General features: G+C 43.4%; 1 protein-coding gene across 3 annotated transcripts in view; it reads left to right on the top strand.

Moving 5' to 3' along the window:
* caskin1 (CASK interacting protein 1) overlaps positions 1-13086 on the top strand; it is a 138602-nt gene extending 125516 nt beyond the window's left edge. The window contains exons 16-23 of one of the 3 annotated variants that reach the window (XM_022686362.2): positions 554-664; positions 3351-3452; positions 3749-3887; positions 4003-4175; positions 4446-5477; positions 6104-6842; positions 6997-7465; positions 7970-13086. In XM_022686362.2, the coding sequence (XP_022542083.2) occupies positions 554-664; positions 3351-3452; positions 3749-3887; positions 4003-4175; positions 4446-5477; positions 6104-6842; positions 6997-7465; positions 7970-8066 (2862 nt within the window). In that variant the 3' untranslated portion in view covers positions 8067-13086. Of the gene's footprint in view, positions 1-553; positions 665-3350; positions 3453-3748; positions 3888-4002; positions 4176-4445; positions 5478-6103; positions 6891-6996; positions 7466-7969 lie in introns of all 3 variants that reach the window. The other 2 variants (XM_022686360.2, XM_049467728.1) reach the window with 2 other exon arrangements.
* The last annotated feature ends 2315 nt before the right edge of the window (positions 13087-15401 follow it).

Below are 15401 nucleotides of genomic sequence, written 5' to 3'. Positions count from 1 at the left end.
CTCAAATCTCTACTGCTTGCAGGGTCTAGAGCTAATAGATGCTCTCCAGTAATTACACCATATGTTTCTGTAGTTGCTATTGTGTATTATGACTTTCCTAGCTTTGACTAGGGCTTTCTCTTGTGGACGGGGTTTAGGAAAATGTTGGGGTGTAAATATATCTGGTCAGGTCTATGATGTAACAGTTTGGTGCTTTTTGAATTTGCCTGTTCTGCTGAATGTTCTTCAGATGTGCTGGAATCTCACTTTTCTCATTATTCAACATTGCCAAGATGAATACTATTTAGGAACAGGTCCTGTTAAAGAGGACGTTGTTTATATGTTCTCTTCAGTCACAGAAGGACTGGGCAAAAGTAATGGGAGAACTGGAATGGGGTGGAGCTTTTTAAAGAAACCCCAGCTTTGGAGGAAATTGTGTGTGTGCTGTGGGTCTGACCGGATGAACCGCAGAGATGCCGGTGTGTGCTTGTGGTGTTCACTTTTCTGGTCCCTCCCAAACCCCACAGCGATGGGACTGAGCCAGTGACACGCTGCCTCATATCTTTTCTTCTAGAGCTCAGAGGCCGTTACCCAATGGCTGAGCGAATTTCAGCTGCAGGTCTACGCTCCGAACTTCATCAGCGCCGGCTATGACATTCCCACCATTAGCCGAATGACCCCTGAGGTAAGAGCCAACCCCCCTCCCAGTGCTGCCACTGCCGCACCCCCTACCCCAAAATAATTCCCATGCTCCAGGTTCCTTCGTCATGGCCACAAGCAAGTTCACAAGGGCAGGGCATAGTAGGTGGACTGTGATTGGTCCCACTGCCCACACTGTGAGTGGGTGAGCTAAAATCTCACAGTCAGATCCTGGCAGAGTCCTGGTTGTTGGGTGGTGAGGACCATATGGTGCTCTTATTTGTGTGTCTTGTGTGTTCCTGTGTGTAATGTGTGTAACCCTGGTGCCTCCTCAGTGCCAGGTGGTCAGTTATTTTGTGTATTGTGTTGTAAATCTATCTTGTCAGGGCTGTTAACGATTAAAGCTGTTCTGCAGTTAATTACAGTCTTTGTATGTGTCTTCGTTCTGAAAAACAAAAGATTGCTGTGTAAAAGCAGGGCAATGTGTTAGAGCTTGATGAGTTTATCTCTACATGGTGGTTCTATACATTACATAATATATGGACTAATGTATTGGGACACCTACTTGTTCACAGTTTCTTTTGAATTTTGTTGGAGTAAATGTCTTCTACTAGATTTTAGAGCTTTGCTGTGAGGAACAGCCACAACCATGTGTCAAATATTATGTATTATTGTATTATGTAGAAACGGTTAGAAGTTAATAACATGCTCGTGGTAGGTTGCAGTAAGGTAATCAAGTTTGTGCGTGAGGGGCAGCATAGTGGAGAAACAGCACAGTGCTTGAAAACTGCTGGTAAGTGGGCTAATGCACGATATTGGAAGTTATTAGTGGATGTAGGTAGTAAACTGCAGATCCCGGAGTGCATTCTGGTTACAACCTTGAGGCCGGATGTAGTATTGTACTCTGAAAGTAAGTGGATAGTGTATTTTATAGAGCTGACTGTTCCGTTTGAAGACGAGGTAGATGGAGCTTATGAAAGGAAAAGGCTGAAGTATACAGACTTGGTGGCTGAGGTAAGAGAGCGTGGGTGACAAGCATATATTAGACCGGTGGAGGTAGGTACTAGAGGCTTTGTAGCGAAATCTGCCACAAGACTGCTGTCTGAATTCGGAATTAGAGGTCGTGTGCTGAGGACAGTAGTGAAGGAGTTGTCAGATGTAGCTGAAAGATCTAGTCAGTGGTTGTGGTTCAGAAGGGCCTACCTGATGACCCCTGAGAAGAGCTTGCACTGAAGTTTGTGTTAGAGTTTGGATGAAGGGGATTGGTGTGGTCCTGCTGTTCTTGTAGTAATTTGTCTCATGAATTTTTGCAGACGTCTGAGTACTTGGCAGTTGAGGCACGGACCATGAACATAGTTCGCTATGCTTCTGGATTCTTGTCGAGCCAGTATCAGATGGTAGTGGTTGCTGTGTTCTGCTCACGCAACTTATAATGCCATTTATTGTGTGTGATTGTGCTGTGGTTAGTGTGTTGTTGCCATAGGTTAAGGAAGTGAGCTTAGATTAAGGAGGGATTCTGTTTGTTCATAGGTTATTTTTCGGTAGGTCTGTTACTTGGCAGTTGAGGCAGTGGACCATGAACATAGTGTTAGGCTGTGCTTCTGGATCCTTGTCGAGCCAGTATCAGATTGTGGTGGTTTTGGCTATTGTTGTTAGTTGAGTGAGTAGTAGATCCTGGCTGAGCCCTATGCATAACCCCAGCTGTTAGGTGCAGGATTTGTCAATTTCCTGTATTATATTACATGTAAATCCCAGCAGCTCAGACTTGTTGAATACTGGAGCATGGAATTCAAAGATGCTTTTACTCTGTAAGATGTGAGGTTGCTTTACCGGTTGTCCTTCCTTTAAGCACTTTTGGTTGGTAACACCCCATAGCACCTGCCTGATGTTTTGGGGATGTTGTAATTGACCCAGTTAAATAGCCGTCACAGTCTGGTCCTTGTCAGAATGTCACAGATGCCCATTTTTCCTGCTTCAACACCTCAACTTCACCATCTGACTGTTCACCTGCTGCCTTTTAATATTTGTCCACCCCTTGATAATGATTGATGGATCATAGATAATCAGTGTTATTAGTTACATGATAATGACTTCAGTGTTATTACAAATTGATGTGTATAAAGGCCCTCAGCACTGGGCTATGGAGCATTGGAACCATATTCTCTGGGATGATGGTGCTCCATCCAGTACTTTTGAAATGAGTGGAATAGGAGAGTTGACTGTGTGTTGGGGTGGTGATCACCAATATTATGGCCTCACTAGCACTTCTTCTTCACTGAATACAGTCAGATTCTTATAGAAATGCTCCAAAATCTAGTAGAAAGCCTTCACTGGGCAGCGGGGACAGTTACTCCAATAAAATTAGGATAAACTTTTGATTTTGAAAAGAATAGTGACTGAGCAGGTGTTCCAATGCTTTGTCTATATAGTGTATCTGGTCAATCACGTTCTTAAGAACTACTGATGGCTGAAGCTAAGTGGCATCATTAGAACTTCAGCATACTACACAGTGTGTGAAGGGGTGTAAATATTTACTGGTACATTGAAAAGGCTTGTTTCCCTCACTTATTGATGATTTGCTTACTCATCTCACACTTCTTCTTTCATTTCAAATCACACACACACAGTCACAGCCAGCATGCATGAACTGTGTAAGGTGTTTACAGTGTGTATGTTGGATATACTGGGGCTGGTCTGATTCTGTGCCGGGATGCTTTATGTTATGGTTTTAGGACCTGACTGCCATCGGTGTGACTAAACCAGGTCACCGCAAAAAGATGACCTCAGAGATCAACAAGCTCAGCGTGACAGAGTGGACACCTGACCAAAAACCTGTGAGTGCCTCAAACACAGGATACACAAGTGGAACAAACACAGTGACACAATGTAAACTCTGTAAAGTCAGTCCAGATGGTGCAGTAACTGATTTTGAGTTAATCAACATTCTCCTAGTCCCAGCTTGTGTGTAGAGTTCATTCTCTCTTTATACAGGTGAAGGTTAAAACCACAAGCATGTAGACTGTTGTGACGGTCAATCAGGGGAGAGCATCCATAGACTAAAAAATTTGCATCTTTTTTGTAATGTAAACATAAATGGTTTACATAAACATGTTTTATGTGTGACTTTCAGGCTAACCTTGGTGAGTGGTTGACCATGATCGGACTGAGCCAGTACCATCAGGTCTTGGTCCAAAACGGCTATGAAAACATTGAATTCATCACTGATATCACCTGGGAAGACCTGCAGGAGATTGGCATCACCAAGCTGGGTAGGATACTTTTGAGGTGTTTTTTTATGGTAACATAATATAGAAAGATGATAATATCCTAGTAATAGTCTAGCATAGTCTATATTTCACTTTGTGCTGTTTTCCTCAAAACCAGGCCACCAAAAGAAGCTGATGTTGGCTGTGAAGAAGCTGGCTGAGTTGCAGAAAAGCTCTGAAAACCGAAATATGACACGCAAGAAACCTCAGTTGTCTCAGGACATGGTGGCCATCGAGAGCCCACCGCCAGACAGCGGAGAGTGCATGTCTCCAAAGATGACCACCTTCCAGGTAGGGATTGTCTTCTTTTCCATTTATCAGTGAATATGAACAACTTGTATGGATAACCTTTTTTAAAAAAAGATCAGCATCAGCATCAGCAGATGTTAGCACTCATAGAATACTCTTAGCCAATCACACTGTGAAGTGAAAACTTACCATATTAGCCTTGTTTTTTTAACTGTGCTATTTTTTCCTAAAAACATTGCATACAATTTGTATATGCAATTAAGGATACCTGGCTGTGTTTACTTATTTATTCACACTCATTCCAACTCTCAGGACAGTGAGCTGAGCGGGGAACTTCAGGCAGCCCTGACCCGCCCTGGAAACACCCCGGATGGTCCTGACGTCCGAAACAATGCCAACGGGGGTCCAGTTCCTCAGCAGCGTTCACGCAGTCTCCATGAGAACAGCATCAACAAGAGTCGAGACTCAGAAGAGCCCATTGGTCCTCCCAGAAAAGAGGCCCGTACCATGCGTCAGAGCAGCCAGGCCGGAAGCCAGAGGGGAAGCACTTCACAGCCCAAACCGAGACAGTCCTACCCACAAGGCAGTGGTCCTCCTTACACTCCACCTCAGACTCCCACCAAAACAAAGCCACCTTCCTCTCAGACCATGGGGTCCTCTCAGGCAAAGCCTAAACCAAGCCCCCAGCTTCTGCAGCAGACGGAAAGACCAATGTCACCTCGCCCTGCGCCTCAGTCACCAACTCACAGAGCGCAACCCCAACCGTCCCCACAGCCTACGGAGAGTGTAGAAGCAGTGCAGCCAGCACCTCCTGTCTCCGTGCCACTCCTGTGCCTGCCACCAGAGGGTGACAGTGATGAAGGAAATGAACAAGGCACTCCGAAGAAGCGAGCTCACAGCCTGAACCGCTATGCTGTTTCCGACGGCGAACAAGAGCGTGAAGAACTGAATGTGCAGGACACGGGCGGGAAGTACGCAACTGTCCAGCATCGGGTAGGTCGAAGCAATTCCATGAAAGGGCAGGCAGACAAGAACGTGAACCGCAGCCAGTCTTTTGCTCTCAGGCAGAAGAAGAAAGGTCCACCACCACCTCCACCCAAGCGCTCAAGCTCAGCTATCTCCAGCTCCAGCAGCAACTTGACAGAAGTGCCCAAAGAAACAGGCACTACTGGGCATCTACTGGATGTTAACTACCAACCGCAGAGACGTGCCAGTGACCTGGGAGGGACTGTGGACACAGGCAGTGCGGGCAGCGTCAGGAGCATCGCTGCCATGCTGGAGATGTCCTCCATTGGAGGAGGGGCTAAAGGTCTGGCTCAGAAATCTACAGGACATTTTCTGCAGGTAAGTAGTAGAGTATGTAAAAGACTTGTTAGATCTCCCTTGGCAGCAAGTAGTGGAAGCTTACACAGTGTTCTCATTTTACCAAAATAGTGGTTGTTATAAACGGCCAATTGGCCAGAGATGGAGGACCAGAATTTCATAACGTGGGGGATCATGACACTAATAGAGCTTCCTTCTTTACATAGCTAGTGTATAAAGTGGAACCACCACATAACCAACACTTGAAGCACCAAAAGTGAGTGCGTGAGCAAATTTGAAATTTAAGAATGTGCCAGGCCTAAATCTGATGAAACAAAACAAACTTGTCTCTGGCAACAGCTATTCAGAGAAATCCTTGAGCTAAATACCTAGAACCAAAGAGGTGATTGACCAAGATTGTAAGAATACCTTACCCAAGTACAAGCAATTTTAATGTTTGAAGTCCAAGAACAGTGATAACAGTAACACTTTATGAGGGGGTGGGTCTTACATTAGCACTAAATGTTTCACTCTATCTGGGTTTCAGGACTACGGTTTCTGATGCTTTATAGTCTCTACAAAGATTAGCCAAATGTTAGTTTTGTCTTGTTAATTTTTTATAGCTTTTATATATCTGTACAAAAATCCCTGCAATGCTTTTTCTTCAGGTGGGTACAGCAGGTGGGAAGCAGCATGACGCCATTGGTCTGGATGGAGAAGTTGTGAACCGACGCAGGACCATCAGTGGTCCCGTCACTGATCTAGTGGCTGCAGCTAAGAGAGAACAGCAGTCTCAGCCTGTGCAAGTCCAGGATAAACCACCGAAGGAGCCTCAGCCAAACTCTACTGGCACCTCAGCTGAAAATCTGCCATTTGCTGAGGATGGAAACCTCACCATCAAACAGAGACCCAGACAGGGCAAGGGTGAGGGTGAGGAAGTAGTGGACAGCATGTATCCCCTGCCACAGGAGGAAATTCCTAATGTGGACGGCACGGGCACTCTCAAGAGAAGGGCCTGGAGCTCCAAGCAACACCAAGAAGAAGCCAAGTTCCACCTCACAGAGTCCAACACAGTAAAACGAAGACCCAAGAGCAGGGAGACCAAGGAGTCTGAAGAGCCTCAGCAGGAAGAACCACTGGTGCCGCCTTACCAGAATGGTACTGGCACCATCAAGAGACGCCCAACATCTGAAGTGACTGTGTCTGAACAGCCAAGACCACAGGAGCATGTGGAGAACAAGCCTCGGAGAGACAGCACAGACAGTACGGACAGCGCGGCTCGTAAACCTGTGAAACCTCCTGTGTCGCCCAAACCTGTTCTGGCACAGCATTTGAAGAAGCAGATACCTCCGGCTACCGTAACCAAGAAAGCCTCTTTTCCTGGACCAGGGGCTCCTGGCAGCCCAGGTACTACCCAGTGTGGCCCTTTCTCTTGCCCTGTCTTTACACAATTATGTGAGTATCCTTTAAAAGGCTCAGTGCCTTTCTCTTCTTATTGGATCAAAATTTTGCTCAGGCATGTTTCTCTTCCCATCTCTCTCCCTCTCTCTCTTTTATGCAGTTGAAGGAAAGAAAATACCTCCTCCTATTTCCCCAAAACCAACACCTCCTCCCACGGCTCCCAAACCACCGAAGAACGTCCTTCAGTCCATGAACCCTCCGCCTGGCCAGACGCCGATACCGTCTCCAGGGAAGCCACCGGTGGTGAAGATCGATAGTCCAGTTCTGGCTACGAACCCAGCCAAGTCCCCAACTCCTCCAACTCCTCCAGCCCAAAGCCCCCAGACTCCACACACCCCACAGACCCCAGTGACGCCCCAAACCCCCCAGACCCCTGTGCCTCCTCCAGTGAAGCCTCCTCGCTCCTCCATCAGCGGGGTGTCTATGGACAGTGGCAGTGGCGGTGTGGGGCCAGGGTCAGGGGTCATAAGTGCAGATGCTGTCCATCAGAAGATCGAGGAGACAAGTGCCTCACTTGCTGCAGCTCTGCTGGCCGTGGAGGAGAAGATCAAAGAGGACAGGCACAGAGAGTGAGTCCCACCAACACTACAAATATCTGGCAACCATAATATATCAATTTGGAACTATATAATAACATTAAACAGTGGTTCCTGACTCTGCACGTGTACTTTTATCTTGGTGTTAGCTCTCCGGAAAGCTCTGGCTGAATAATATGTGCTTTAAGTGTTTAGGTGTCAGGTCTGGCTGGATAAGGAAAAATAATAACAAGGGGTTTAAAAGAAAGTTAAAGTGGAAAAAATCCTGCTTGGAAAATCCAAAACCTGGTGTGACAAGTGTGGAAAGTAGTGAAGACAGATGAGGAGAGCAGTGGCAGTCCACAAGCAGTTCACAGAAACAGGCCAGTAACAAATCTGGCAAGCTGAGAGAGCAAGAAATGTATTAACCTAAATAAAGTAGATAATAATGAGAGCAATTTATTCATCATAAAATAGGGTACCTCCACTAGTGATATGGAAAAGAACACGTGTCTGTTACATAAAACTTAACTTGACATTTTGTGTGTGTTTCTGCAGCTCTGTGTCTGAGAATAAGAGCACAGTGAGCATCCTGGACGACATCGGCAGCATGTTTGATGACCTGGCAGACCAGCTAGATGCCATGCTGGAGTGAAGAGCGCCACCTGGGTCTCTGTGGCATAACCTCAGGGTCCAGGAGAGCACACAAAAGGGCACAAATTAGTGACTAACCAAACCAATAAACAGATAAAACAAACAATACCCCTGAAACCTTCAAAACCTTCGAAACCTCCAGCCCCGTCCTCCTGCCCCTCCTGTTCTCCTCCCAATTCTTCTCCTCGGTGAAAGAACATTCCCTCTCTCTCCTCCCTGAAATTAGTTTGCACAACCCCCTCACCCTCACCCCCACCTGCACCCCACCCCCACCCCCCAGGTGAAGTGACCTCAGGGCTGGGCGGCAGAGATCATCCAGGGTTTTCCAAGGGCAGAGAGGGCAGAGAGGGCAGAGGACGAGTTTCACCCAGAGAATAAACTCCGCTGTCCGTCCTTTTCCATTCACAACTCGCTGTCGTGAGGAATGAATAGCAAAACACTACAATACCAATAATTGCTGTATATGAAAATTTAGTATGGTATGTGTACATTGTAAGCATGAGGAAAGTTTGTATCTATAAAGAAAAAAAATCTCATAGTGAGAGTCATGCATTAGTACAGTAATATATATAAGTATATATATAAATATATATATAAATATTTTATTTTGTTTTTATTTCAAGGTAAATGGTACAATACAGTGTTATGTGTCAGAACTCTATGGACTGACGACAGAAATACAGATTTTTCTATGACCAAAACGAAGAAAAAAAAAAAGAAAGACGCTAAGCTCGCTGTCATGTGTGTATTAGCCGTGCTCAGTAGTGGGCAGTAGTGGGCCGTGTTGACAGTAGTGGTTGGAGTTCCTGTGTAAGTCCTGCTCTGCTCCGTGTGTTCGCCTCGGGCTCCTGTACCTCCATATCCCACATTTCTCCACTGCCTCGCTCCAGGATGGGCATCAATTTTATCTTCTCTTATCTTCTCTGTTCACAGAAGTCCTTACAGTATAGCTTTCCAGAAACTCGGCTGCATGGACCTATGAAAATATGATTGTTTGATCTGAATACAAAGGCAAATGTATTTTTAGTATTATTATTGTTAATAATAATAATAATAATAATAATAATCAAACAACAAACACCATCAAGTTTTCATTCATACTCCTTTTTTGCCTACTTATACTGTATGGCCTTGTTTTCAAAAAGCCTCTGAAGCACTCAAGGGTTTTGTTAGAGCAGTCATATTTTCATGGTATTTATGTTTTGATCAACTATTCGACCAATCAGATAACCTGTTCCTGATCACATTGACTGAATAAATTTGACCTTAAAATGCCCATCCCTGGTCTGCATGTGCCCTTCTGCCCCCCGTTTCCTGCCCACTCGCCCCTCGCAGTGTCCCGTGTGCCTTAACACGACAGATGACCTCAGCGCTTATACACACACGCACACTCATATGCACATACATGAGCCTGTAGGGGGCGCTGTGAAGAGTTTGGAGTCTAGTCTGCTGAAGCCGGAGTCTAATAGAGGACCAAATTGCAGTTCGAGCAACTTCTCAGCAACTGCAGTATACCCTGTTAGCAAAGCCACGCCCCCTTTACATAACCACAGAGTCAAGACAGCAATTTTAGGATATGCCTTTTTTATCTACCTTTTTATCACTTTTGAAGACAGGAATACCTCAATTCATCATAACACCTACAAGTCAACAGTGTTGTTTGAGTACTAAGTTAGTTAGGGTAAACACAGCGTTAGCTTCAGGCTGGAGACGTGGGGTAGGCCCACGTAGACGTAGACCCAGTGACTCGGTTACGCTTGATAATTCCACACTACATCAATTGATTGAGTGTAATCAATGTACTGTTCTCATAACCCAGAGCTAATCTACCATAAGAGAGGCTGGAGTTTTCCAGCAAGAGCCACCTACAGAAAGTTATGTTTCTGTCAGTAGTATCTCTGACATACAAAACAATTAATCACAGTCTACTCTTTGGTTCTACTGACCATGACCATTAGGGCCCCTAGATCTTGGTTTGGGAAGTGCTATGTTTTCTAACTTTATTAAATCCATGTTTGTACAGAGAGTACTCTTCCGTCCTGAAACTGCTGTCCTGAAGCTGTGGTGATGTGCCTGGGGTGGTCTCCAGAAAGTTAGTGTGTGTCTTAGGCCTAGAGTGTTTTGGTGCAAGAAGTGGTGAAAAGTGCTTCTTCTGATGGAACCCCAAAGGGCTCTAGAATCTGCTGTTGTCGGCTTCGTTTGTGAGCGACGGCACAGAAAAGCACAAGGCCTGAGAGGAGCTGGGTGAGGGAACCGTAAGTGGAGTGAAGGAACCTGCATGTCTCAGTTGGGGAACAATTTGAGGCTCAACTGCACAAACCAGGAGCTCCAGCATGTCTGCTAGGTGACCGATGCTGTAGAGTGATAGTTGTGCCGAGGCTGTCACCGCTGATGCGTCTCTTGCTTTAAATGCTGCTTGTGCTTTGCAGCTGTGTGAGTAAGAGTGTGTGCATGCAGTGTGAGTGGTGTAGAAGCTGTTCTTGTGCAGGTGAAGTGAGGTGTGCTGCATTCACATTGTTTTCTCTTAAAACATCTCACCTCTTTCTCTAAAACCACCAAAGCCTGGGTATTGAAACCTGAAGCGCTGAAGGTACAGTTCAGCAGTGGTCCTAAACTTAAGTTCTACAGTCCAAATTCCAAACTAGGCAAAGTCTTAGCTTGTGTTGTTAACCTCAAGGGTACTGAGCTACCTAGTGATGTAGCTCATGTTAACACTACTTAAGATACGATACTGACCAATTCAGAGTATAAGTAATAACCAATTCAGACCCTAAAATTAAGCTACTGACCAGTTTACTCTAAAAGCTAGTGGCCAATACTTCTACTCAAAATGACTGACCATTACTGCACCAGATTAACTCATTTTTATAATATTACAGCCTCTCTGAGTAAGAATACTGAGCAGAATTGCTGTAGATTAAAGCAACTGACAAACACAGACCCTCCAATTCATAACACTGATTAATACAGCTCCATCACTCCACAAGGTCACTCATTTGGATTAAATCAACTGAGCAATACAGACCGTAAAGTTAAAGCTACTGACCAACACTGTCTCTCAAATGTAAGCTGACCAGCTAAAAGTAAAGCATCTCACCAAACATTTCCCTCAGACCTAAACTACAGACCAATACTCCCCCCAGATTACAGATAACTAAAACCGACCCTCAGACTTCACATACTAAACAACACTGTCCATCAAATTTAAGCTAATGACCAGTTTAAACTGACCATTCCAGCTTTTAAATACCTATATATGGTTTGCTTTGTAAACTTGGAGCAGTTTCCCTTTGGTTTGGTTTGGTTTGGAAAATATTGCGCACCAGAATTCTTTAAAACAAACCATGTGACAACATTCTCTCAGTTTATTGGTCAGACCTCTCTGAGGTGGAAGCAAGAAAGTAAATACAGGAAGAAGGCCCTGTGTCATAGACTAATGCATGGGTTTGATTTCGGGTGTCTCAGCCCAGAGACTTTCATCTCAGTTCCAACAAATATTGTCACATTGATGTACTAGTACATTTTTTCCCAATTTTCTCTCCCAATTTAGCTTAGCCAATCAACTCCACCTATTTATTAGGAATGCCCCTATTAGTTGCAATGCTCTGGACGTGGGATGAGCACATGCCTCCTTTGATACATGTGAAGTTAGGCACCGCCTCTTTTCAAACTTCTGGCAATGCAGCATTACGAGGCAAAAAGACACTAGACCCCAGCTCTGATTCATCAGCTAACAGACCTATGTGCTGCTGGCCAATGGGAGTGATGCAGGGGAAAGAGCACCATCTACCGACCCAGAGAGAAACGGCTCTGTATTTGTTTATCAGATAATGATGTAAGTGGAGAAAATTCTGATTTGCAGAGAAATCCTGTAGTCAGGTGTTTCTGCATGTTATACTTTACATTCCCGCTTCCAGTTAAACCTTCTAAAGAGAGCTTGAAGTCAGGACCCCCAGTGACCTAAAAAACAGAATATCTACACACCACACACACTGAGGTAACCATAAGTATCTACCTTTTATCAGGGCTCTAGGTTGTCTAGAACCAGTTTCTAGATAATTAAAGCTACACAGTGCACACCTTAAACCTGTTTATGTTTGAGAAAAAAAACCATTTAAGATCCCAAATGTAGCTGATCAGCGCAAGGCTAACATTGCTAAAATGTACTATAAACTTAACAGTTAGCATGATGGTAACTGATGTGCATGCTTGCATCATCTTAAACCCTGTGGCGGTGACTTGCTAATGTGGTGTTTGACACTGTATAAACTCTGTTAGCTCCAGGGCTAATTGGTGGAGTATAAGCTTCCATTACATTTTAGCTACATTAGCCCCCACACAGCAGCAGTATAAATCTAAAAGCACTGCTGAAATGTGAACTGGCTGATCGCCTACATCTGGGGTCTGCTATACCGCTGAACTATCGCTTTAACACAGCTTCACACTCAGAGCAGCAGGTTTGCAGTGTGAACAGGAACTGGTTTATTGCAGTACAGTCACATTCCACTCACCACCCTCTCTATGCCATGACAATCTCCTGCTACTCTACTGCTCATGATTTATTTCCACATCATTCATGAAGAGATTGAGCTAAAAGAGCAAAAACATTTAAGAGAGAATCTAAACTAGAGAAATGCATCCACATACATGCAATACTGCCCCCATGTGGTTGAGAAGAGAATATTTATAACATTTAATCATGTTTAATCATAGATTATATTAAAGATGTTTTTACAAAATGGTATTTAATGATGTGCTACACAAAGAGGGCTTCTAGATGGAATCTTAAGATTTTTCTTTTCCTCTTTTTTTATTACAGCAGTTTTTCGTGGCCAAATTTTGACCTTTCCATAGTTTGATGAAATGAGTTGTATGATATTATGCAATGTTAATTTTTTTAAAGAAATGTATGTGCCTTGCTTTAGTTCTCTGACACTGCTTTCAGCTCGTCTGTGCTTTGGATTCTCCTCGGCCTCCTCCTCCTCCACTCTCTCGAAACTGCTGGCTGTAGGCTGGGTCAGCGTGGGAGCAGATCTGTGCTGGGTTCTGCTCTGAAACTGCCGATGGACCGTTTCTTTTTCTGTTCTCTCCTCTCTGGTGTTGATTCAGCTCTTAGGCATCTTTCTCTGCCATCCTCCAGCTTTGTAAATAGCTGAATGTGTTGCTGTGAAACTTCATCCTCTTCATTAACATCCAGTTTTCCATTTTCTAAAGAGCATTACTGTCATTTTTACTGTCGTTGGTTATATTTTGTTTGTATGTTTGTTTTGCCTTTTCTTGCTGATTAAAAAAAAAAAGATTATTAAAAAAAAAAGAAAGTTCTGGTGCAAAATATTATTTGGTAAAAAAATGGAGATTTTATTTTCATCCTATTTGCAGAGAAATAAAGTGTAAAAAAGAGGACAGGCGATTGCACTGCTGTGTGTGTGCAGGCTGTATATCGTGTCGATGTTGTATATGACCTGCTGTGACTGGCATTGGGAAATGTGGTGTGCTTGCAGTGATGCACAACAACCACCTGCTCTAATAAAGATAAATGTTCTATACAAACAGCAGCGCTCTGTCTCCTTACTGCCTCCATCAAACCCCACCACACCTCCCTCAACACCTCTACAGACTAACATTTACACTGATATTAGTTCAGATTAGTTTTACACTGGAGCTACACTGCAAAAAAAATAAATCTTAGCACGTGACATGATCTCATTTCAAGGCAATAATTTTTTTTTTTTTTTTTTCTGATAGGATATATGTTTTTGTCTTACTAAGCTTTATTGCTTATTGCATATTTTAGGAATAATCTTAATCAGTCTTACTATAAGAATCAACATTAGTTATTCTGATTATGTTGTCCAAATTTAAGCCAGTGTGTTTTACTTGATTTGTGTGAATGGTCTTGGGGTGTAGTGAAACATGATAATGAGTACAAACTTTATTGATTAGTCCACCTCCGTTCTCCCCCAGCATTCCCAAATAAAGCACATTTAGCCGATGCTCCCAATAGACTTCCAACAATAGTGATAGGAGCTTAGCATTAGAGGAAAACACATCACTATTCTCACTCCATTTACAAGCTCAAACTAGCTCCATACTTCACTGGTAGGATTTGGAGGGATCTGACATTTAAAATGAGGCACTAAGAGCTTTAAAAGTGCAAAAAGTAGTGACCTCAGAATTCTACCAGTGAAATGTGGGGCTACTTTGAGTTTGTTAATGGTGTAAAAATACGGATTTCTTCGTATGGGCTAGCACTGTAAGCCTGTTGGGAGTATTGGCTAAAAGTGCTGTATTTTGGAATGCAGGGTAGGCTATTTAACAAAAGTTTGTCCTCATTTTCATGTTTCACTACACCCAAAGTCCATTTTACAGCGATTTTTTGCTTTAAAGGGAAAGGCCACATTTTATTTGTGCATCAAACACAAGTAAAGTGGAAAAAGTGATCAATGACTTGTTAGCTACATTAGCGTTTTAACACCTGAGCTAATTGCTGAGGAACACCCGCTACATATAAGTTACATTAGCTTCAAAACGTGAAAACTGGTGAAAAATAAGTGTGCATTTGTTGGTTTATCTTTGCATTTATCTTTAATATCTTCCACTGCAGCTCCAATTCTATTGAGCTGCTAGGTTATAACTTGTTCGCTACATTAGCCTAATGGGTTCACTGCTAATTGGTTGGGAATAAGCATCCACTATGTATCAGGTACATTAGCTTTATAGCTGTAAGGTTAAATGGTGGGAAATAAACGTGCATTAGACTAAACTACCTTAATTCAAATTGTAGCTCCAGCGCTAATCAGTGAGGTAAGAACTTCCAGCTCTTATTCAGCTATTTTTCCTGTCCTTTACTTATCAAAACATTAAAACAGCAGAGGAATGAGAAATAAGTTATTTTGTCAGGCAAAAAAATAGCCAAATAAATCAACCTTCCATATTAAACTCAGGAGACACGATTAGGATCACTGGTGAGTTTGTAGAATAAATAAAATGCTTAGTTCCATTCTCCAACACTGTACAGAGAGGAAGAATTTCTGCAGTTTCTCTTACTCTTACGCCACTCTTAAACACTGGACTATAAAGAGCTGGTGTAGCAGTCCTTTAACTCAGTGTTTATATATATATATATATATATATATATATATATATATATATATATATATATATAAGAATGGTGTTTGTTAGAATGGAATTCTGAAGCTGTACACTAGAGGGCGAACACATCACATACAGTAACTGATCTAGACCAGCTCTCAGCACAGCTCTGCAGTTTCTCTGCACATTATAACAAGCAGCCCCTTCACGATTACATGCTTTTACACTACAATTAAGTGTCATT

Source organism: Astyanax mexicanus, chromosome 19 (genome assembly GCF_023375975.1).
Source record: "Astyanax mexicanus isolate ESR-SI-001 chromosome 19, AstMex3_surface, whole genome shotgun sequence".
Lineage (NCBI taxonomy): Eukaryota > Metazoa > Chordata > Actinopteri > Characiformes > Acestrorhamphidae > Astyanax > Astyanax mexicanus.
The sequence above is the reverse complement of the archived record's forward strand: the minus strand, read 5'-3'. Positions and strand labels throughout refer to the sequence as shown.